The 23,754-nt window shown below is 41.9% G+C and overlaps 2 protein-coding genes across 8 annotated transcripts in view; both read left to right on the forward strand.

The window, feature by feature from the left end:
• The first annotated feature begins 1,039 nt into the window (after positions 1 to 1,039).
• LOC121192786 (kinesin-1 heavy chain) lies at positions 1,040 to 15,243 on the forward strand. Its single transcript, XM_041054670.1, has 26 exons — positions 1,040 to 1,385; positions 5,630 to 5,717; positions 5,850 to 5,923; positions 6,026 to 6,130; positions 6,353 to 6,401; positions 6,746 to 6,801; positions 6,917 to 7,004; positions 7,120 to 7,244; positions 7,471 to 7,575; positions 8,970 to 9,115; positions 9,348 to 9,496; positions 9,671 to 9,858; positions 10,106 to 10,174; positions 10,299 to 10,505; positions 10,690 to 10,833; positions 11,023 to 11,214; positions 11,365 to 11,482; positions 11,889 to 11,944; positions 12,169 to 12,278; positions 12,630 to 12,731; positions 12,865 to 12,925; positions 13,094 to 13,165; positions 13,267 to 13,371; positions 13,624 to 13,840; positions 14,120 to 14,255; positions 14,725 to 15,243. The coding sequence occupies exons 1-26, from the start codon at positions 1,260 to 1,262 to the stop codon at positions 14,726 to 14,728; spliced, it is 2,892 nt and encodes a 963-aa protein (XP_040910604.1). The 5' UTR covers positions 1,040 to 1,259; the 3' UTR covers positions 14,729 to 15,243.
• Positions 15,244 to 18,848: 3,605 nt separating this feature from the next.
• Positions 18,849 to 23,754, forward strand: part of LOC121192957 (rho GTPase-activating protein 12-like) — a 45,107-nt gene continuing 40,201 nt past the window's right edge. For 4 of the 7 annotated variants that reach the window (XM_041055018.1, XM_041055019.1, XM_041055020.1 and 1 more), the window contains exon 1: positions 18,849 to 19,084. The gene's annotated coding sequence lies outside the window, so the exon portion shown is untranslated. The remainder of the gene's footprint in view (positions 19,085 to 23,754) is intronic. The other 3 variants (XM_041055023.1, XM_041055024.1, XM_041055025.1) reach the window with 1 other exon arrangement.

The following is a 23,754-nucleotide window of genomic DNA, read 5'->3' on the forward strand; positions in this document are numbered from 1 at the left end:
ACAGCATTAAAAAGCTTCTTACACATTAATGCGACAACAAAAATAATTCAATATTATATTATACAACAATATAATACAGAAAGGGGCCATGCAACTACTATAAGGAGTACTTTTACTTTTACTTTATTACTTTTATTCACTGCACGACCTTTAATGGAGGATTTTTACATTGTTACACTGCTGTGTTTAATTTTTTAAAGCTCATGACAAATGTAGTCTAAAAATACTACTTGTAACCAACAAAAAAGCAATAACATAAGAAATGGTTTGAAATGGATTAAGTTAGCTTGAATAAATGTGCTTTCTTATTTTGCCAGAGAATTGATATGATGTTTTTGTGTTTTTGCTCACACTGTCTCAAACTAAATTTAGTTTGGTTCCTTTTCAGTGTAAAAACTTTCATTTTGTTGTCTATTTTGTCATGTATAGGTAAAGGCAACTTTTCATCAGTTGTGTGATTTGAAGTGCTGTAATTTGTTTATTTTGTGTGAACTTGTTAATTGGTTTTGTTGGTTTCTCAAGAGACCTGAGTCACACTGACAGCTGTGGTAGGTTGGTACCGTAGGCTGACCATTAATTGTAGGGATGCTATTAAACACTGGACTCCAAGTTCCTGTTATTTCATGGCCTCAGGTGTGTAGCAGCTTAGCAGTGAACAATCAATTTACCACCACCTTTGGGTGGTATCTTTTGTCTGTCTATGATTTATATTCCATTTGCAGTCCTATTTGTGCAAATGTGTGATATTCTGACTACTGCCTGGATGACTAAAATGAAACGAGTCTACTCTCTGTAAGATAGGGATCTGAGGTTTTTTAATTTACGAATTCCAATGTTCAGTTAATATTTTCACTTTTTTATTTATTTTGGCCTGTGCAGAATTGCTAAGAGAAGAATAATAACCTGTTAAAAAAATGACAGAAATACCCGAACTTTAATGCACTGCTTTATCGAGCTGTACAACAACAGAGAGGAGGGGAGCGCCGGGGTGACGTCATGGTGATCCACATCCACAGCAGCAGGAGGGGTGAGGTGGCCAGCCGCTGATCCACCGGTATCATGGCTTCCTAACAGGAGGGGGAACCGATTGAGAGGAAAACAAGGATTTCTGTTGAATGCCCGGCAGATTATCGCCCTTTCCGAAACCTGAGATTGGGACAGAGGGGCTCGGCCTCCCTTTTCGCCCCCCGCGGCCGCCCCTGGGATCCAGGATATATTTTTAATTTTATTGGTGAATTTCCATTCGTGAACCGTGGAAGATGGCCGACCCGGCGGAGTGCACCATCAAAGTGATGTGCCGTTTTAGGCCCCTGAACAGCTCCGAGGTGACCAGAGGCGACAGATACATTCCCAAGTTTCAAGGGGAAGACACCGTTGTCATCGGGGTGAGTTATTTTGCTGAGGGGCTTTAGCTACCAATGTGACAGAGCCCACTGGCACAGTCAGCAGTACGCCATTTTTGATTGTCTTGTAGCTACGGTAGTTAGCACCTTAGCTCGTTAGCTAACGTTAGCACGGGCTGACCTGTTCACCGTTGCGTTGTTCCGTTGGCCCTAAGCTACAGCCAACTTCTGGCGCCACCCAAACAGTCAGTTATATTTAGCTTGTTACATATCCAGTCTCCAGTCCGTGGACAATCGGCAGCAGCGTTCAGTTCCACACTTCTAGTCCAATTGCTGTTACCGAAAAATGTCACTATTCGCGGTGTCCCCGTCATGGCTAGCGAGCTGTCATTCAACAAAGCCACAAACACATCGCCTGGCACGGGTTAAATGTCGCCAGCGTTAGCCTGACAATCCTGCACTGTATTCACTGCATTTTTGTTACGACATTAATTAATAAGTAGCTCTGCATCTGTAACGATAAAGCTATTAATTGTGAACAGTTTGCGTCAGCATAAAGCGTAAGCCAGCTTTGATTTAGTAGTGGCTAACAGACTGTTGGCTAGCAGGCTAGGCCAGCTGGTAGTTGACAGATTAGCCGGCCTTGGCTAGCTGGCTAGTTTTAATACTGTAGCTTAATTAAAGCTAACATTAGCTAGCTGACCAGCTGGCTATACAACCAACCCTTCAGTTGACGAATTGGAAATTATTCTTGAATATATCACAGACTGAAAATGTGCTTCCATTAAAGGATAGGGAACACAGACAATGGTAATGTCAAAATAAAATCAGTGGCAGTGGAAGTGTCAAATTATGTGCGGGCCAGAGGTAGTCTGTTGGCCTTTTACTAAATACTGTATCAGTGTTTAGTAGAAGGTCGTTGAGTTTGGGATCAAACCAAAGTTTGTTATCTTAGGGTTAATTGCCTCTCCAGTAATGCAGAGTTTTTCAACACTTGATAAGGATAGTTGCATGGGCACAATGTCAATTATGACAAAAAGAAGGAAATGCCTTTACTAATGCAGTGCCATGTTACTTCCACTTTACTGAATTATCAAAGAGTCTGCCCGGAGGTCTGTTTGCTAATGATGTGCTTAATGCTTTGTCATCGTAGGACTATACACTTATGTTTTCAAAAGGCGCTGTTTATACAGCCTGGGCTCATGCCATTGCGTGCCACTGCACCATATCTGTATGGTAGGATTGAAAATCATTCACAAAAGTGAAAGGGTTGTTTTTTTCATTTGCTCTATGACTGTGGTAATTCAGAAACATAACAGCATAAAAGCCTGGCAAAACATATCAAGTTTGTATACGCTAAATGTGCAAAAGTCAATGCTATATCCTTTGAAAAAAATCATGGTTAAACATTAGGTTTCCTTACCAACAAAATGTCTTTCTCTTTGTGGACTTTGGTGTCTGCGTAATATGCGCACCTGTGAAAATAACTTTACAAGGCAATAGAAACTGATCTTGATTTCCATCCGTGAAGTTCTAAGTGGATATGAATCACATCCTCTTTAGAGTTAAACTACTTATTTAGACGGTGAATTTAGAATACAACAGGACTATTCATTTTCTGTCATGCAAAACAGAGAAGACTATTATAGCTGTGGTGACTTCTTGAATGGTTTTGCTGACACTGACTTTAGGCCTCTAACTAATAGCAAGCGTACTGTCTGTGTCCCTCAGGCATGATGTGGCCCTGCCCAGTTCAGAATGCCAGTCAGTCATAGTGCCAAAATACCAGTGCACATTGTGAGAGCCACAAGTGTTGCAGACCGGAGCCTAGTAGCCTCTGCTGGTGCATCTGCTTTGTACAACACTTACAGTGCCCATAAGCAGCAGCTCAGGCCTCCTGGGTAATCCCCCTGTGTTTTCTCTCCTGGTTACCAGCTGTTCGACCAATCAGAGCAGGGAGTTGGCCGGTCGCTGGGCGATCTCTCCTGGTGGGGAGGGTAATTATTATGTGATGTACTTTGTTTTGTAGATGCTCTTATCCAGGGTGACTGATTACATTGCTCATATTTTGATCCGTTTTAAAACAATCTAGGGCGTGGACCCTCTATTAGGGCTGAAGCCTCAGCACCAGTGCTTCTTTGCTCAGCCTGTGGTGGAGCTGACCACACTTCATGATGTAAAGATGCCTGACAAGCAGCTTTTCTTTTGCAAGCCTTGGTGTTGCTGCTTTGATGCTCTCACATATTCATGGAGGGTCACCGATTGCCTACACCAGAGATTTTGTTTGTGTCTGGAAAGAGGGCAAGATGAAGTTTCCAGATGTAGTGATGTGGGTGTTGTAACTAGCTCAGTTTGCCAGGCTAGCTTTGCCAGCGTAGTGTGATTGTGCAGCAGGTGAATTATTCATGGATCCATTATCCTGTCAGTTGTGCACACACAAGATTAGGTCATTCCCTCATGCTTTTCTGTCACATCTCCTGTTTACATATAGTAGGCTTGTATGCCCCGCAAGAACAAGACTGAGCTACTTTTAGATAGTATAGTGGTGGATCTATAATCTGTGGAAGACTGACCTATTTTGCCTAGCAACACATATCCAATTAGATTTCGTGCATCATACAACTAGACTTATGTACATGATGCCGAATAGCATTGGACTGTTTGTTTCTGTCCCTCCTGAATGGCTTACCTTGGGCAGTATCATAACAAAGCCACCAGGAAGCAGGAACATGACTGAGCACTTATTAATACTTTAACAATGCATTTCACTGTAATTACATTTTCAGCAAGTAATCCCATTAGAGAGAAGTGTAGGTAACGAGGCCAGTAGCAGCAGTAACAATGAGGACTTTAAACCTGGGCTGTGCTATTGTTTGCTGACAGCTTCTGGCAGGCCCTATAGTGGCTCAGTTCTCTTGTTGTGGGCAAGGTTAATTGCCAGGATGTAGCTAGCTGGAGTGAATTGTCTCAGCCTTAAGATGCTGCGGGTCTGTGTTGCACTGAGCTGTGCCTTAGATGTGACCGTCTGTCAGGCGGGGATTATGAGCCAGGGTGCAAATTGAAGGCGTTTCAGCTGTAGGAGCCTGGATAATTCTTGCACTGCTAAAGGTGCTGTAGCTTTCAGTATCAGACAATGAGATATTTGTGGTTTCACCTTGAGTTACGAATGTGTTTACATGTACCACTGGTTCTAAACGAGTAAGCGTCGATCAGTGGCGTCTGCGAGGTGACACCAGGTGCTTTCCCACATTCTCAGCCTTCTCTCGCACCTACAAGTGTTGACGCTGAACCTGAATGTGAATGGGGCTGTCTTCTTTCTGAACTCTTAATACATCATTGCTAGAACCCCACCCATCAGGCCGGAGATGAGATGAGTCAACTGGGACATCAAACCTCCAAAGACAAGCCATTTCAGTTGAACCTCAGAATTGCTTGTAGCATCAGTTTTATTACCCTACAGTTTCCCTTTTTAAGTTCAGCTATTGATTGCTATCTCGTTGGATTTGTGCTTTGAAGTTTTGTCTAGCCCATGGGATATCACAACCAGCTACGCTCTGCTTCTTTGAAGCGGGCTGGCTCTTAAGCCAGTGGTAAAAGCTCAAGGTCTAGTTAGTTCATTATAAATGCTGTGCTGAGATTGTTGGAGGGAAGTTCAAATGGGCAGAGAGGAGCTGTATGAGGACAGGGATACTAATTTTCAGAGGTGAACCAAAAGGCAACCAGCAGAGGATGAATTAGATTGAGAACATCAGGTTTGACAGCTTGTTTTCTAGTGGAAAGACTGACCTATGTATTGTGGCCACATGGTCTGTTAATGTTTGAGTTTCTTTATACAGGCTATTGCTGCTCATGCTGTTCATCTATAACAACCTGCTGGACAAGAAGAGTGGATAGTTTCCTTTTTTAAACAACTTCAACTCGCAGTTTAAATACAAAAACGTAGAGAAAAGGAAAAAAAAATTAAAATAAGGAAATGTAAACTAAAACTAATTATAATCCAACAGACAGATACAATTTTAAAGTGGCTTTGTTGGAAGAGAATTTCTCCATAAAGTTTGAGTTCTCTTGTCTCTGCCTCAAAGGTTTTCTCAGGAAGCACATATCAGATTCTCTACTGAATTCATGTTGAAACGCTTTTGTGTTTGTCAGTTTTTGAAAGGACCTAGTACACACAGATCTGTTTGCAAAACATGTCACAGAACATTATTTTTAATGAAGTTACACAATACTGGGTTTTGTTTTGGTATTGTAGCTGTCACTCACTTGTCGTCTTCTGTTTATTCCAGGGTAAACCATACATGTTCGACAGAGTGTTTCAGTCAAATACAACACAGGAACAAGTGTACAACGCCTGCGCCCAGAAGATTGTAAAAGGTGGGGTCTTACTTTAGTATTTATGAGCATGTTTTTAACCCCAGACATTTTATGTAGAGACCCCAGACTTTTATACCTTTTATACCTACTTTTGAATCCTTGCTTCAACATGTTCTGTTTGGTGTTCTGTAGATGTTCTTGAGGGATACAATGGAACAATTTTTGCATATGGACAGACGTCATCTGGTAAAACACACACCATGGAGGTAAGGATTACTTCTAAGCACTTTTTTTGAATGAACTTGGTTTTTGAATGAAAATTTTCACTTCACGTCATAACATGACGTTCATTTGTTCTCGTTTTGCAGGGGAATCTCCATGACACAGATGCAATGGGCATCATCCCCAGGATAGTTCAAGACATTTTCAACTACATCTATTCTATGGATGAAAACCTGGAGTTTCATATCAAAGTAAGCAGAACGGGCAAGGTGTTGCGCTGTCCCAGTGGATTTTCCTTATCTGTTCGTTAATAGCGTCTTTTGTTGTTTGTGTATTCTTCAAAACCCATGTAATTTTACAGAGGCGCTGTTCTGTCATTTGCACTTAACAAGGCGACCCCCAAGTGTATTTGATTTTCTGGTCTCATCTCTTAGCTGGATTGCCAAATAATGAGGTCCTTCTTCTGTTTACAGGTTTCATATTTTGAAATCTACTTAGACAAGATCCGGGACCTCTTGGATGGTAAGTGGCTGTGACACAGGATTGAATGCTGTATCTCTCAGATCTCATAATTGTACCATACAGTGGTAACAGACGTGACAGGACAATTGCTAAAAACCTGTTAAACGTGGAGAAAATTAATGTGCATCTGTGTCAGGAACATAATTGATGGTGGTGTTAGCTGTATAAGCACTGATTTTGTTTAATAGTCAGTTATAAATGTCTATATGGACACTACTGGAACCTAACAACGAATGATTTTGTCCTTATGTTTTGTTTTTTAATACCACGATAGACCATAACATGCTGTGTGTTTATAGCTCAAAGTCAATCTGCCTTAACACTTTTTTTTGTTTTATTTCCAGTGTCGAAGACCAATTTGTCAGTGCATGAAGACAAAAACAGAGTACCCTACGTCAAGGTTAGACCTAACCTCCTGCGACATGTTAAAGATCTGGTAAAACCTGTTAGAGAAGGCCATTATTCTAACCTCATGGCTTTTCTTTGTTTTGTTTTTTGTGTTTGTTTTTTTTAAGGGTTGCACTGAGAGGTTTGTCTGCAGCCCTGAGGAGGTCATGGATACAATCGATGAAGGCAAATCCAACAGACATGTAGCAGTTACAAGTAAGATACCATTCTATTTTTTTATCCAATAATCAGTGTCATAAACACATGGGCTGGGGTTTTTACATTTAAGGTTGATATGCTTTGATCACATCGCATGTTATTTCTCTCACAGACATGAATGAACACAGCTCCAGGAGTCACAGTATCTTCCTGATAAACGTCAAACAGGAGAACACTCAGACAGAGCAGAAGCTCAGTGGCAAACTCTACCTGGTGGATCTGGCTGGTAGTGAAAAGGTATGGAGAATCAAAGGGAAAGTAAACCGTCTGTTAAATATATTGGTAAAATTAGGCATATTCATTCTAGTCCAGGAGTAGTTTTGTGAGAAGCCATTGTGGTCTGCATTTCCCCTTCATTGTCTACTTGTAATTCAGTTGGGCCAGTCTCAGATTGCAGTCTGTTCTTTGTCCTAATCTTTGAGTTGCACAGGCTCTTGTTGAGGTTATTGTCTGTGATTTTCAGGTCAGTAAAACAGGAGCAGAGGGAGCTGTGCTGGATGAAGCCAAGAACATCAACAAGTCCCTGTCATCCCTGGGAAACGTCATTTCTGCTCTGGCTGAGGGAACGGTCAGTAACTCTACTTTAAATCAAACTCAGCTCTGTTGCCTAAATTTGCCTGCTGGTGTTACCGTGGCGTTCCGTTTGTTGAGTATGTTGTGGTGTTCTTCTGTGAACTGCCTTATGAGATAATTGAGGTTTTCCTAATTGCGATTGCTATGACACGGTTTTAATCTTTACTGTGGATCATAATGAGCCAAAATCTGTTGTTGCCATCATTATCTAGCTTATTCAGCTGAACAAATGTTGGATCTGTTATGACCTCAGGTGGATTTCTATTTTTTTTTCCTAAAAGCTTTTATAGCATTTTGAAATTACAGACATTACGGTTGATGTAGCAGACAGAAGGGAAGTCTGTTCTGTTTACCAGCTGCACAGCCCAGAGCTCGCAATACATGTGAAAAAGAACAGCATCTTTTTCAGTTACCGTACTGTGAAAGTACGATATTTTGATCCAACTAGAGGTCCTTTTTTCTGCAGAAATAACTTCAGCAGATAAAAACCTTCCTCCAAGCAATGTTTTGCTTTAGCTGTTTCATACTGATTTCACACTTTTCACTTTGATCAATGATTGGTTTGTTCTAGAGCCCCTCGGCTCTGTAAACAACCTGAGGCGGACAGCTGTTGATATATTTGTGATGGTCTAAAACAAATGAGCTATTGTACAGAGATGTCTCACTCCCGACAGAGCATAGCGGTGTCTAAAGAATTATAGCACACTGCTACATTTCGGCTACTATTATCAATAATAATAGAATATTGAGGTATCATGTTAGGATTTAACTGGCATCTAACTTTACTAAACTCATGAGAGCTGCAACCGAAGCCGTCACATCCTGTTGGCTCAGGGCTGTTGAGACCGCAGGCCTCTTCTTTGGTTTCAGGACAGAAGCAGAATGTTTTAAGTGAATCATCCCGGCTCAGAGAACACCACACTTTCTTGTTTTTGTTTTCTTCTTCCTTCCAACTCCGATGTCCGTCGTACGTGGTTTTGACAAATGACCCACAATTACAGGGTTTCCCTCGGGAAATTGTTTTCTTGAAGATGACACTCTAAACAGAAGCAACACTTATTAAATATATGAAATTTGCTGCGTGAAATCGCACCTCTCATCCCACTCCCCAGCGTTTAAGTGCTTTAATTTATTCATTATGTTGGCAGAGGTAATCTATGTTCCAGGGGAGGTGGCCCACCACCACTATAAAACACTATGGGAAACCCTGTATTGTACCTGTAACTGGTGTTATATGTCTCAGTCACGGGCGCTTTGTCAGTAATTTAAACTATTAACAGAAGCAAAGAAAAAAAATTCTAAAGTTTTCATCCATTTCTCTATTTTCTGAATTATTACAGTTAAATTTATATTGAGTATTCTTCTCATTCACTTGTGTGTGATTGTCAGGCCTACATCCCATACCGAGACAGCAAGATGACCCGCATCCTGCAGGACTCGCTGGGTGGTAACTGTCGAACCACCATTGTTATCTGCTGCTCGCCTTCCTCCTTTAATGAGGCTGAAACCAAATCCACTCTCATGTTCGGACAAAGGTTAGTGGGCCAGTAGCAGGAAAAAAAGTCATACTGCTCTTTGTGTTTTGTTTAGTTTTTCATATAAATGCTGTTGTTTTACTGAAATAATTTGAGATCCCTTGTTAACAAAAAAAAAAAAAAAAATTTAGTTAATAATCTAATGTAGTTTAAGGAGTCACATGAGGGTGGTGCATAAAATGTTCTTAGTAGAGTCCTTTTAGTGGAATAAATGTATTTTTTCCACATCCAGAGCAAAGACTATCAAGAACACAGTGACTGTGAACATTGAGCTGACAGCAGAACAGTGGAAGCAGAAGTATGAGAGGGAGAAGGAGAAGAATAAGACCCTGAGGAACACCGTTACCTGGCTGGAGAACGAGCTCAACCGCTGGAGGAATGGTGAGGAAATAGACTGTGACTTATTCTATTGTTACATCTATACCCATCCACAGATTGTGATGGCTAATGTTCATAATGTGAGGTGCTGGTTTTGGTAGCACCTCACATTAGTGCATCAGGAACAGATGAGGCTCTTTGCGTATACTGAGCAGAATCTGTAATCTCCCACCCCAGGTGAGAGCGTGCCAGTTGAGGAGCAGTTTGACAAGGAGAAGGCCAACGCCGAGGTTCTGGCCCTGGACAACATACTCAACGACAAGCCAGCGTCCACACCCAATGTGCCCGGTGTTCGCCTCACCGACGTGGAGAAGGACAAATGTGAGGCTGAACTGGCCAAGCTTTACAAACAGCTGGATGATAAGGTGAGAAACAGATGTCTTTGTTCAACAGTCACTATCGAGTGGGGTGATGCTTTGTCACAGTTATGTGAGCTCGTGATAAACTGAATGAGGACTGTCAAGGAAGGCTCTATACAAATATCCCTGATACAGAAAACTAAACAGTTATCCCTTTATTTATTCCAAGACTTTAGTAGTTTCACATTGTACAGTGAGACCCGCGGTGCTCTGTGTGAATGCTAATGTTTCGATGTTTCTTGGCACTTTACAGGATGAGGAGATCAACCAGCAGAGCCAGCTGGCAGAGAAGCTGAAGCAGCAGATGCTGGACCAGGAGGAGGTGAGTGCTTGAGGTCTAATATGTGGGGGGGGGCGCAGGTGCTGCATAAACTTTTGATCTTTGTCGTCGTACTAATAGATTTGAAAGCAAGTAGCATAATTATACCTCTCTGCCCTGCGTGCAGCTTCTAGCCTCCTCCCGCCGTGATCATGAGAACCTGCAGGCAGAGCTGAACCGCCTGCAGGCAGAGAACGAGGCCTCCAAGGAGGAGGTGAAGGAGGTGCTGCAGGCTCTGGAGGAGCTGGCTGTCAATTATGACCAGAAGAGCCAGGAGGTGGAGGATAAGACCAAGGAGTTCGAGGCCATCAGCGAGGAGCTCAGCCAGAAATCGGTGAGGCGGGCACAGATACCAGCACGCCCAAAGTCACTGTGATGCTTTATGTCATTTCCTTTACTTTGGTTGTGTTAACAGAGACTCATACAACATGTAGGGATTAAAAAGAGACCTACTGACACATACATACATTAATTACTATTATGTGTATTTGATATTTAAATCTTCTCTTTTCCTTCAGTCCATCCTGTCGTCTCTGGACTCTGAGCTCCAGAAGCTGAAGGAGATGTCCAACCACCAGAAGAAGAGGGTGACCGAGATGATGTCGTCACTGCTCAAAGATTTAGCGGAGATCGGCATTGCAGTGGGCAGCAACGACATCAAGGTGCCGAGATGGTTTCTGCACTGTTACCATAGCAACACAGTACCAGTGCCAGCTTCTGAGAATGCATGAAGAAATTTAGATCTCCTGTCCAACGTCCCTCTATCCACTCCATCCAGCTTTGCTTTCCTGTTGGTCTTTGTTGCCCCTCTTCCTCTATATGGTCTTAACTCTCCTCTTTGGTCTTTCTAGCAACATGAGGGTGGCAGCGGTCTGATAGACGAGGAGTTCACGGTGGCCCGTCTGTACATTAGCAAGATGAAGTCGGAAGTGAAGAGCATGGTGAAACGCTGCAAGCAGCTGGAGAGCACCCAGTCAGAGAGCAACAAGAAGATGGATGAGAACGAGAAGGAGCTGGCCGCCTGCCAGCTGCGCATCTCCCAGGTACATAAGAACTCACTACAAACAATGTCATGAACTGAAAACGTTCACCTGAGTGATCCCTGTGTGTATATACAGAAACCATCATTTTTGTTTCTCAGTCCTCATAAGGATTGTACGTCTCAACGTTTGTATTGTTTCTTCTGTCTCCAGCACGAGGCTAAAATCAAGTCGCTGACTGAGTACCTGCAGAACGTGGAGCAGAAGAAGAGGCAGCTGGAGGAGAACGTGGACTCTCTCAATGAAGAACTTGTCAAGCTCAGTGCTCAGGGTATGTTGAGGTCTGAGGACAGAGCAAGAGATGCAGCAGAGAAACCAGCACTCGTTTCAAGTCATCTTAAATACTTCTGTTTGAGGTGGTTAATCCTGCAATAGAAGTTAAACAGCCTCTCAGGAACTCTGTAATGTCAACAGTTATCTAGCTCAAAATTTGCGTTGTTCGCTGAGCTGAGTTTAAGGAACTGGTTCTGAATTTGAACTGGCTTGGATCAGAGAAAGTGCTAAAGAGTGTGTGTGAGACTGCAGTGTCATGGTGGAAGGTGTAGCAAGATGAGTTTAGGAAAAGCTGAATCTGCAAAAAGTAAATATGTTTGTTGCTGTCAGCATATTTTGGCGTCTTTTCTTTTAGTGAGAAAGGTCAGATCTATGATTTAATAACCACCTCCTCTGTTTTACAGAGAAAGTCCATGCTATGGAGAAAGAGAATGAGATCCAGACTGCCAATGAAGTCAAGGTATGTCTCTCTGCCTCATTAAACAGTAGACACAAGAGACTCTGCTGCTTTGGGAGTTAGTGTTGCCATCAACAGGCATTTGAAAACTCCGACCCTCAGAAAATTTTGAATTTTCATCCCAGAAAAAGAGCTTAGCTCTGTTACCAGTAATTCTAAAATCCCAGCGTCCTATCAGATAAAAAAAAAATGTGTAATGTGTTGTGTATGTGTGTTTGTGTGTTCAGGAAGCAGTGGAGAAGCAGATCCACTCCCACCGTGAAGCTCACCAGAAGCAGATCAGCAGCCTGAGAGATGAGCTGGACAACAAGGAGAAACTCATCACTGAACTGCAGGAGTAAGAATTCAGTTTCTGTAACTTGTAACGGCTTTTGTTGTTGGTTAGTGCTGCCCTAGTAAAGACCACATGGATAAATATTTAAATAGAAGCAGTGACATTTAAAATCACAAGGAAATTGGTGTTTACTGAGTATTTGCTTCCCTAATTAAATGTGCATTCAGTTGAAACAGAATGTGGAGTCAGAAGGTAACACAGTGAGGAACTGTTTGGTGACTGATTAGGTCAGAACAAAATAGACTCTGTTGATGAGCCAGAGATGTAGCAGATACCTTGATAAATGAATGCAGGGCGGAAATAGCAGGAAAAGGGGGGCTTCTGTTTACCAGTACTGTATTTTGTTTCTCCCAGTCTGAACCAGAAAATCATGCTGGAGCAAGAGAGGCTCAGAGTGGAGCACGAGAAACTGAAATCCACCGACCAGGAGAAGAGCCGCAAGCTACATGAGCTTACGTATGTTTCACTGTCATCCACTCAGTTTACTTTACACATGTGCAATAGTTTTTTACTTTTAATCATTTCATACGCCATCATTGTTATGCCATGTGTATTTTTAAGCTTTAAATATGTTTTTGTTGGTGTTCAGGGTGATGCAGGACAGAAGGGAGCAGGCCAGACAGGACCTGAAGGGTCTGGAAGAGACAGTGGTGAGTTAAAATATCTGATAGTCACTGATAGACAAAAATATTTCTTGAGCAAATGTAAATATTTTGGTCTGTATCTCCTAAACCAGTGGAGTTACGTTCCCTTGCTGCTTGCTGTTTTTTTTTTTTTTTTACATTAATTTAAAATGGACTTGTCCTTTCCCACCCCAGGCCAAGGAGCTGCAGACTCTGCACAACCTAAGGAAACTCTTTGTCCAGGACCTGGCCACCAGAGTGAAAAAGGTGAACAGATGGCAGGGCTGTATTTTAGTCTGTGATCATAAGCCCTCCTACCTTTTTATTGTAGTTTTTAAAAAATATTTGTGTCTGTATTTGTTGTGCAGAGCGCTGAGATGGACTCAGATGACACAGGTGGGAGTGCTGCACAGAAACAGAAAATTTCCTTTCTTGAGAACAATCTTGAGCAGCTCACCAAGGTTCACAAACAGGTAAGAGTTACACATGCCTGTCCTTTTAGGATCTCACACTGCTTACCTCTGACTGATCTCCTTTGTAGTTTTTACACCCTTTTCATTCCATTCTATTTTTCCTGTTCGCTCAACCATCCTCTCCTTAGTTTTCTTGCCATTGTAGTTCCTCAGTTTTAAGTTTATTACCATAGAAAAGCACATTTCTAAATATTACTGTAATATTTCCATAATTCTGAGTGACGATCTAAAACGACGTGAACTGTTTTGCAGCTGGTGCGTGATAATGCAGACCTGCGCTGTGAGCTTCCTAAACTGGAAAAGCGTCTTCGTGCTACGGCTGAGCGGGTCAAGGCCCTGGAGTCTGCTCTGAAGGAGGCCAAGGAAAACGCCGCCCGCGACCGCAAGCGCTACCAGCAAGAGGTGGACCGCATCAAGGAGGCCGTCAGAGCCAAGAACATGGCCAGGAGGGGACATTCGGCCCAGATCGGTTCGTAGTGAAAGCCACAAATACAGTTTACCTTGTTTTTCAAGGAATAAAACTAAAAATTTTTGTGACACACCACAGTTGCTGGTAGTTTTCAAACTTCCTCTGCCATGTACATACATTCCTGTCAGTTTTAGTATGGATTCATCTGAGCAACTTGTGTATTGTGTAGATATTTAGATGCACACAAGGGTGAGTCTAGGAAAAGCTCCCCTAAAATCCCCTTAAGCTCAGGTATTAGATTTCACGTTTTAAAAAAACTTGTCTTCGTCTTGTCCCCAGCCAAACCCATCCGGCCCGGGCAGCAGCCAGTGGCATCTCCCACCCACCCCAACATCAACCGCAGCGGCGGAAGCTTCTACCAGAACAGCCAGACGGTGTCCATCAGGGGAGGAGGCAGCGGCAAGCCAGACAAGAAGTAAGCGACCCACCACTGTTGGTGTTCAGGAGGCTGAAAAGACAGTGTGTCATATAAGAGATGGAGTAAACGTGCTACACCTAATGTACTGAAAGGAACTGCAACTGTGGAAAGCCTTTCTGCCGATTGTAAAGATCCAAGATGCTGCATCTACTGATGCATTCCCTCATTATATAATATAACAGATGATTCAGCTGAAGGTGAAAAACAACCAAACCTTCATGTTTTTTAATGGTTACTGCATCTAGTGGCTGACTAGAGCCAGTGCTTCACTCAGTTTGGTTTTTAGAGTACACATGTACATCCTCCTAAAAAATATTCATAATGTGAGATGTTCCTTGTTTGTGAAACAGCAGCATGGGCATCAATAAAAAATCTGCCTCAATTTTAACTTGAGCAGACGTCGGTTTGGCACGTTGACTTAACAGCTGCATGATGGATGGTGTTGTTTCTTTCTGTTTATCTGCAGCTGAAGAACAGCGGGATGGAAGGACAACACCACAGAAGAAGCCAATATCACGCCCCCTGCCCACCCCAACAACCTGTCATTCCATTACAGCGAACAGGCTCCTTGTCGCTGCTTTGGAGCCAAGAAGGAGTTTCTGAATTATAAATATATATATATAAATATTCCTGGCCTGTACAGCTCCAGCCCCCCACCATCTCCACCCACTCCCCCCCCCCCCAAATTCTCACCATGACTTATCTCTTTTTCTCTTACTGGATATAATAAAAAACACAACAAATTGAATTTACAGAAGGCAAGATAATATTCTTATCCACCGAAACCAAACGCAGTCTTGAGCGCAGCCTCGGCGAGCGAAACCGTGCGTGACTCAAATGTGTAGCTTCGGTTTCGTTTTTGTTTTGCACAGTCTGTCGTCATCTGTCGTCATCGTGCGAGTAGTTCTGCACTGTGCCAAGCTGAATGTAACGGTAGCAAGATCCGAAAAAAAATAAACACCTAAAACAAAAAAAAAAAAAAAAAGAAAAGGAGACCCTACCAAGAGAAATAGCTTGACCTAATATGCTAACCTCTGTACATTTCATCATTACTATTATCGGTTGTTAACCACACTTTTCTCTGGCTAGATTTTACATGCTTCTGTAAGGAAAAAAAAACTACAAAAAAAAACTGTACGGTTTTGAATTGACTAGATGGCGTTGAGCACTACTGTTCTGTCCGGTCTTGTTGTACAGATGTAAAATTGGCACTACTGCACAAGCCTCCCTGGAGAGAGAACTAAACGGTAACCGGGCGAACGGCTAAAAAGGAGGATTAAAAAATAAAAAAAAGCCAAGACGTGAGACAGTGTACTGTAGATGTATTTAACTAAATACCTGTGGAGGCCAATTGTTTTTATCATTAAGTTAAAATGAAACCTATACTCGTTATTGGTGACTTCATGAGAAGGATGCAAAGAATGTAGGAAGAAGGAAGGAAAGAGGAGAATGATCCGGTAAACAAAACATACTTCCACCTAGCATAGCCTATGCTAAGTAGCTAAATGTACTGTTTTTACTCCTCTCAGTGGTTAATAATGCTGTGTTAATGGATGCTATTTATATCTCTGCACATTGGAGCACATAGACTGCAGGCATATAGACTGAGATAGCACACACAATGCTTGTCCTGTCCTAGCTGGGTCGCTGTCACTCACTTATCTCCCGTCACTCGGATATTCAGGACCGTTTTTTCTTTTTTTTTTGTTGTAAACCTGACTTGTCAGGAACTCTTTTTGATCCCTGTCGTATCAAGGTTTCTTTTCAAGGGTGCCTCGCTTCTATATATACTTTATTTTTGTCTTCCCTCCCCCACCCTTTTTGTTGTTTCTTATAGATTTTGGACCTGTAACTGTACGTGCCCCTTTGGTTGTAAATTTGCAGAAAGCAATGTGTTTTGCTGGGTTTCATGTACTGTATCTCTTTCATTGTTCCATAGATCGTGTAGATGCGTATTTGAAGGGGAACGGCAGGCAGGGGGTGTCAGTCGATGGGTCAGACCTTTGCTGCTGATCAACCAGTCAGGAGAGCAGGGTCTAAAATTGCACAACAATTTTCTGTTATCACCTGGAGGAAGGGTTTATTTAACTAAATCTAGTCAGGGGTGTAGGATATATTTTGTGTTCTGTTGTCTTTGATGTATTTTTTAGCGTTCTTCTTTTTTTTTTTTCATTTTAATTCCCACCACAGCTTGTTTTTTTTGTTTTTTTTTTGTTTTTGTTTGTTTTATTTTTAACCCTGTGAAGCCCCAGTGCATTGGCGAAGAGCTTGTTGTGATTGTAACCCCAGCATGAGAACACTAACATCTTGTGCAAGTGCAATATACTGTAAAATACACTGTATATCGGTCGACTGGCAGTTGTGATCAGGGTGTCGAAGCAGTGGTAATCCTGCCATACGAAGTCCTGCCCTTCTTTTCTGTTGGCTTTAGCTTCACTAACTTGGTCTATTTTCTCACTGAGGACTTCTTTCATTGCTCTTTCTGAAAAGCTGAAACATGAAACAGGAGTTTTTCTACCAATATTCAGAGATAAATGGGTATCTATTGACGTACTGTGCAGTAAACTCCCTGTAAGATGTCAATATGGTAAAACTTTACTATCCAGCACCATATTATATATTTAAATTAGAATGTAAACATAAATATTTCACTTTTAGACAGAAAAATTAAAGAAACCTCTATTGGGGAAAAAAAAACATTCTTGGCTGAGACTAGTGGAGCAAATGTAGCTTCAAAAGGGGGATGGGAGTTTGGCTTTCTCTAGTAAGATGTCATACTAAAACCTGTCATCTTGTAACAGGAAAGTTGGATTTAATAGCACTTCTTCACAATATCTGCACTCAGAAAAAACACTCCATATGTGGCTGTTTTTGACTGGAGGAAAAGAGAAGTTTCCAAAGTCCTGTAAATGGAACTGTTTGTTGACAGCAAATAATTTAAGTAGTAATAAATACTTTTTACGAGCTGCCAGGAGGAGAACCTCCCAGGTATCTATGACAGGACAGTGTTTGGTGTCTATCAAGATGGTTTGTTCACTCTGTGTAATCTTCTAGATTAGTTAAGCCTTTGCAGCATGGACCTCAAAATGTTTATCCTTTGACCTTCCACTAAAACTTGATATGAAATGGGGCAAAAATATTCGATAAAAACAGCAAAGAAAATTTGTGGTGTGTTCCCAAATTAAAATGAATTTTGCATTAATTCTAAATTAAAAACAAACAAAAGTGTATCCACTTTTTTTTATTACTGTGTAATAGTTGGTCAGTTTTAAAAGGACAGTTTTGAGGATCCATCCGTGGACAAGGTACTGGATCATTCCTGGAGAACTGGGGCACAAATAGCAGGGCTCTGAAATGGACAGAGATGGGAAGTTAATGAGATCACAGTTTTGGATTGACTGCATGATGTAAATGTATGTGTGATTAAATAATTATGAGAAAACTTCCATCTCGCGGTCCTTCTTCTGTTTAAGATTTTCTAATTGTTTTGCAAGAGCGAAGCAAACATATTATGAGTCTTATAACGCTGAAGTGTTGACAAGCTTACTAATGAATTTTCAGTCACCTTGATACACTTAATATTGTAGAAAGGTTCGTGGATTATGAAGAATATACGCTGTATGGCCCAGTATCCATGTGAGCTCTTGGGCTTGATCTGTTCATCATGGTTTATATTAGGCCCCTTGAAATCTGGTACTACTTTCTGAGAAGGTGCCACATGTAAAGGGTATACAAACTGTGATTAAAGGCTCTACTGCTTGGTAATAAATTGCTTACTAATGTCACTAAAGTCACTAACAAGAACCACTTCTGGGTTGCCAGGTTGTGGAAAAGCCTTCTGTCTTTTTTTAGCAGACCATGTAAATTCATTAGAGAGGTCTCGCCATCGGACTGTTGTAAAATCCAGTTATAAACTGCTAATTCACATCTATGACCATAGAGTTGATGGATTGTTGTAGAACCTTTTATCAATGCCTTGCTAACATTTCTAACTAACATTTAAGATGACAGAAAATGAGAAACAAGGCATGTTTTGTGAAGGACTTATTAACATAACTGCAGTCGTGATGGTTCGAAGGACTCTCCCTAATTAATTTAACTGATAGCAAAGTTATAGTTTCCAAGTTTTTGGGTTTGGAAGTTGGTCTTTTCCGCCGTTGTGGTTGTAGCTCCGTATCACCGCCGCCAGGTGGCGCTGATTCCCAATTTGCGCCCTGCACACCTGCGTGCTCGGACCATAGAGTTCAAATTAGCCGAGAGCGCTCACTCTGAGCGATTTTCCGCTCGTCGAAAACATTGCGCAGCTTTTAACGGGTTAATGGAAGTTTATGCTAACTACACATAGCGGTGATAGGCATTAGCAGTTTACCGGTTTACATGAACAGACGACTGTCTTACCAGTTTTGATACGAGATTTGATTTGTTGTTTGACCTTTCGATTCGGGCCGTGGTCGCCATGGTAACGCCAAAGTTTACTCTGGGGTGTCCACAGACCGGAAAGCGAGTCAGCGTTTCTCCGGAGAAAAAAAAAAGTTGAGTAATATGTCGTCATAATAGACGATCTTCGCTTGAATGTAGTTGCCGAAGTTGTGAGAGCAGGAGTGAGTGCACGGGGACGAGCACTGCAGTGGATTATTACACCGGCCTGGGAAGCACAGGGGAGAACGGGAGCGCCTCAGTCTGACTAACCTGACCAAGTGGAGAACGAGTTTCACACGGTGGTCGGTCGACAGGAAAGTGTGCGGGAATTCAGCTTCATCCAGGATTTTGCGTGTGTGTGTGTGCGTTTTCTTTTCCCCACGGAGCGTCTCACTCCCGCAGAGAAGGTACGTGAAGGTGTGGCGGTGTTTGGGACACTGAGGAATGTTTTAGCCAGAAAGCTAATTAGCTAGCTAACGTTAGCGGTGGATTAGCTCCAGGACGGACGCCCTGTCAGAAACTTGATGTTGATCACAGAACGTGAGCGTAGGTTAAAGGTAAGACATTTGCAGCCGCACGGAAAGTGCACAAAAGTAGTCACGTAGCTAATAAAGTTCAGAGGAACGCTTTACAAATGCCAGGAACTTTAAAGTTAATCCGTTTAGGGAATATTACCCATTATCAAAGCACAGAGAACAAACACAAGACTAAAGCCTGACCGAGGTGTATTTATAACCCCATGGGACTTTGTTTTGTTTTGTACCGTCAAGTTGTTGAGCCGTTAGCAGACAAAGATGTGAAATTCACTAACTACTTGGTTGTGGGTTAACTTGATTAGCTGTCAGCAGTGAAATCAACCTGTCATGGTACAATAATTTGGCTCACAACAAGAACCACAATGACAAATTCCTGTTATAAATTATAAGACTTTCAAAGTATTCATGAAAATTACTATTACTACTATTACCATTACTAAAAGGATAAGGGATGAATGAAACGTAAGGATTGGCTCATCCTTTTCTTGTAAGTTGAATATTTTTGAGTTTTGGACTTTTATTGGAAAAAGCACTTTTAAGACATCATTCTGTGCTTTGGGAAACTGTGACGGGCGCTTTTTGCTGATTTGTGACATTTCATACACTAGTCAAGTCATCAGAATGAAAATTAATATATTGAACCTTGGTTTCAGCTGTTGATTTGATTGTCAAAATTGGTTCTCTGTTGAAAAAAATAACAGTCAGTTTGTTTGAACACCATGAATCACATCATAGATCATTTACCCATGACTTTGTGATGCAGCTTGTAACTGGTGAACTGGTTTATTTTCCAGTAAGTGTGAGGAAAGATTTGCTGTACTGTTGGAAGCTGATGTCATGTTGAATTGAATTTTCCACTGACTGCTGTCGTCCCTACAGTGGGTGACCTACCTGCCTTTAAACATGTTCCTCTTGTGTTTTTTTGTTATGTTGCATGCTCCCCTCTCTCTCCTCTCTCACGATGCCCACTTTAAGTGATCTGCAGCTGTGGTTTGTTGAAGTGTGACAGACTGTGGTTCTGACGGTGGCAGGGGACCTTGGGGAGTTGAGTTTTGAGGAAAGTTGTGGTGAGAGGTGCCTAAGTGGGACAGCCTGTGCTGAATTCGAGCTGTTTAGGGCACCATGGACCTATATTTGGTGTGGCTGCATGCGAAGGTCACAGTGCACTACTTTACCGCTTCTGCTTGTTCTTGATTGAAATTGTTCAAAAGTTTTACTGTGGCAAAGAGTCAGTGCATTTCTCGTACCCCTTGAGTTACTGAGGCATGCGGATAGTCTTTGTTTAACGTGGCAGGGGTTTGAGATGTTTTTGTCTCTGGGATATCTGCTGCCACCCCAGTAGTGGAGGTGGAAAATGTGTTTGCTAATCAAAGTATTTAAACAAGATTCCTGCAGAGTCCTGTTCTTATGCATCTGGCAAATGTGAGTCCAGTATTTGTACTGCTTTAGCTCTGATTTTGTGCCACACACGCTCCTGAAGATCTGGCTCTTTAGCTGCTAAATTCTCCACTGTGTTCACCAGCTAGTTGCTAACTGTGTCTGTCTATCTGCTGAGCATTTGATGTCCAGTGTTTGTTGTTTTGTTTTTAGCTTTATAGTATATAGTTAAAACAGCTGCTTAATGTGATAATGCCACTATGAGAGCAATGAGAGTGAATCAAAAAAGTTTGGCTGTGCATATATACAAATGGTGGAAACCAGCTATGATGCGCTGTAAAGCTGAGGTGAGCTGCAGATTCAGGTAATAATTGTGTGTAGATTCAACAGCATGAGTTACCACATTGTTTTTCATTATTATTTGATTTTGTTCTAAAAATCTCCATGACAGTCGCTCTGTGTGAAAGTAACTCATTCAGAGTAATCAGCGGCCACCCACTCTAGATGGAGGCAGTCTGGCTAACAAGAGTCATGTGAGACCTGATGCAGAGTAGTCGCTCCGCTGCCTCACTCGTCCATGTTGTCCATGCATTTCATGCAGTTACAATGAAAAACCCTTTGGAAGGTGCTGCTTCCTGTTTTTGTTTTGGCAGGAGAAAATGGGAGGGTGTGTTTCCTACATGTGCTGACAACATCAGGTTTTTTTTGTAAGCACATATCAGTTCAAACGGTCCCAGACACATCTCTTCTGCTTTCCCATCGCTCCCAACATGTCAGCCGAGGCCCTGTCTTCATGTTCTGTTAGTCTGGATGGTTTAATTCTTCCTGCTCACTCGCTACCCCCCCCCAACCCCACTGTAAATCTTATTACCATCACATTAAATTAAGGCAAGTCCTCTGATTTTGCTGATTGGACTCTGAGAAGATTTATGCTGTCTACTAAATAGCGGTGTTGATGCTGGCACTTAATCTAGAGAGGGATAAGTGAAAGAGACAACAGCCCCCACGTACTTAACCTTCTAAATGCTTTTCAGTATGAAGAATACAGGTACTCAGAAAGCCTCAATTAATATGCGTTTGTAGGCTTAAGTCATTCAGGTAGTGGCATTTATAGAGCATGGTTTTTCATTAAATTGATATTAATGCTAGGATATTATTTGGAAAGAGATTTTTTTTTTCTGATGTTTCATTGGTTTAAAAATAATGAGCTTATTTGCATCAACCATAAGTCTAAGTTTATTTTCTCAGTTAGTGAATTGTTTGTTTAAAATGGCAGAAAATAGTGGGAAAATGAACCAGCAGGTCGGTTGATAAAGGAAACATTTGTTAATCGCATCCCTAAATATTAGTAGGTGGGTTCATTGTCTGTTGTGCACTGGAGTCCACGTGTCTTCAGCACGAGGATTAGATAGAAATAGAAGAAACAGTCTCCTTCCTGTCAGGCCAGCCAGCTGAATTAGGAGGTCACAGGTTAATGAGTAAGGCTGCCAGTTCTTGTCATGATACGCCCATCACCCAAGCTAATGCTCCATTAGCCCGGCGTGCTTTGTGTGTTGTTACCGAGAGCTGTGAATTAGCATGTGAGTCAGTGTTTTGTTTCATTTGGCTAATGGATGGTCTGCGCAGCCAGTGGATTTGTTGAGATTTCCCTCACTGCCCGTTAGCCGAAACCAGCGAGGTAATCCGTGGTGATATTATCCCTCCAGTCACTGCATCGGGAGTAATCCAGGTGCTGTTGGACTAATCACACCTAATCAGAGATCTTTATTAAGCCAGTGCACAACTGAAAGTCAACAGAGATGCCACAGAAATGCTACATAACGGCTGCCTGACCCACGTTTGCTGTTAAGATGACACTTTTATGGCGACGACACTTTGAAATGATTTAAGAATTAATCAAGTGGCTATAGCTCATGTTGCTTTATGTGCGTGTGATGTGGATACTTCCCATGTTATGGTAATTACGTATTCTTTGGACACACACTGGTTAGGAACAGCCTGGCAAATTAATTCTCTGAAAATAGGCCTCCTAAATAGACCCATCAGGATTTTGTCTGTCTGACGCTCACACACAACTTGGCAGTGGATGTGATTTGTTGTGTGGTTGTCGGGTTTGTAAGAAAGTTGGGGCTGCATGTGACTCACTCTGACTTTGTGGGATTACAGTTACGACTGTCACTGTAACATCCTGTTCTAACTGCTCCTGGCATTGTAACATCCTGCCACCTCATCTAGATCAGATGAGGCTCAGACTACACCACTTTCTTTGAAACTACTGTTTGGGTTGTTGCCCGGCTGAGGTTAAAAGTACACACAACCTCATTTTGTTTTGTTTTGGATGGAAGGGGACATTAGATTAAATTTTAGAAAGGCCAAGGAGTGCATACTACAACATGCGGTTTGCCTTATTACAACAAGGAGAGCTTTGTTTTGCCATGTTTCAGTTTAGACCTTTGAGTATAAACATCGTTGAGGTCTCAGTAATGATTAGAATGTTTGAGATGGATTTAGTTTTCTATTTATTACTCGCCATGTTTGAGCTAGTGAGAAACACAAGTACTATGGGAATTTCACTTTGGTATAGAAATTTTAGAAGATTGTGTCCAAAAAACAATCTGAAACATGTACAGGTGCATGCACAGAGTATGACAAGATCTCATCATGTGACATTCCTGCCCACGGGCTAAACGTGTACTATAACTTCAGTGAGACATGTTCTTTGCTTTGGCCTCTGTGTTTATCATTATTTGGCCATTGGATTGTTATTATTGAAGTCATGTTTGCCCTCTGCAGATCACTGCAGATAGAACATATCTTTTAAACGAAGGCTTGGCTCCATCACATGCTTCTAGTTTATACTGTCAGTTGAGTTATGAGCCTTTTTTTTATTACTTAAAAAAAAAAAAAAGAGACATTTCAAGGTTCAGGTTGCTCAAGGTGTGCTGCAGCCTCACCTCATGTTGTAAGAGCATGTGTGTGTTTGTGTACGAGCGTGACTTCAGCAGGAAAGTATGTGTGTGATTTCACTAATGTCTCCACTCATCAGCGACATGCCTCAGCTGCTGTCATCAGCAGACAGGAACAGAGACGGAGAAGGACAGAGTTAGCCATAAAGACAGAGATTCAGTGTTGTAAGAAGACCATGTGAGTCACATTAATGTTTC

The sequence above is a fragment of the Toxotes jaculatrix genome, chromosome 14 (genome assembly GCF_017976425.1).
Source record: "Toxotes jaculatrix isolate fToxJac2 chromosome 14, fToxJac2.pri, whole genome shotgun sequence".
NCBI lineage: Eukaryota > Metazoa > Chordata > Actinopteri > Toxotidae > Toxotes > Toxotes jaculatrix.

Excerpts from the sequence above, each read along its gene's own strand:
- LOC121192786 (XM_041054670.1), top strand. The coding sequence starts at position 1,260 with ATGGCCGACCCGGCGGAGTGCACCATCAAAGTGATGTGCCGTTTTAGG. Across the intron at positions 7,005-7,119 it reads CAGACATGTAGCAGTTACAA|ACATGAATGAACACAGCTCC; the intron begins GTAAGATACCAT and ends TTTCTCTCACAG. Across the intron at positions 11,945-12,168 it reads AGACTGCCAATGAAGTCAAG|GAAGCAGTGGAGAAGCAGAT; the intron begins GTATGTCTCTCT and ends TTGTGTGTTCAG.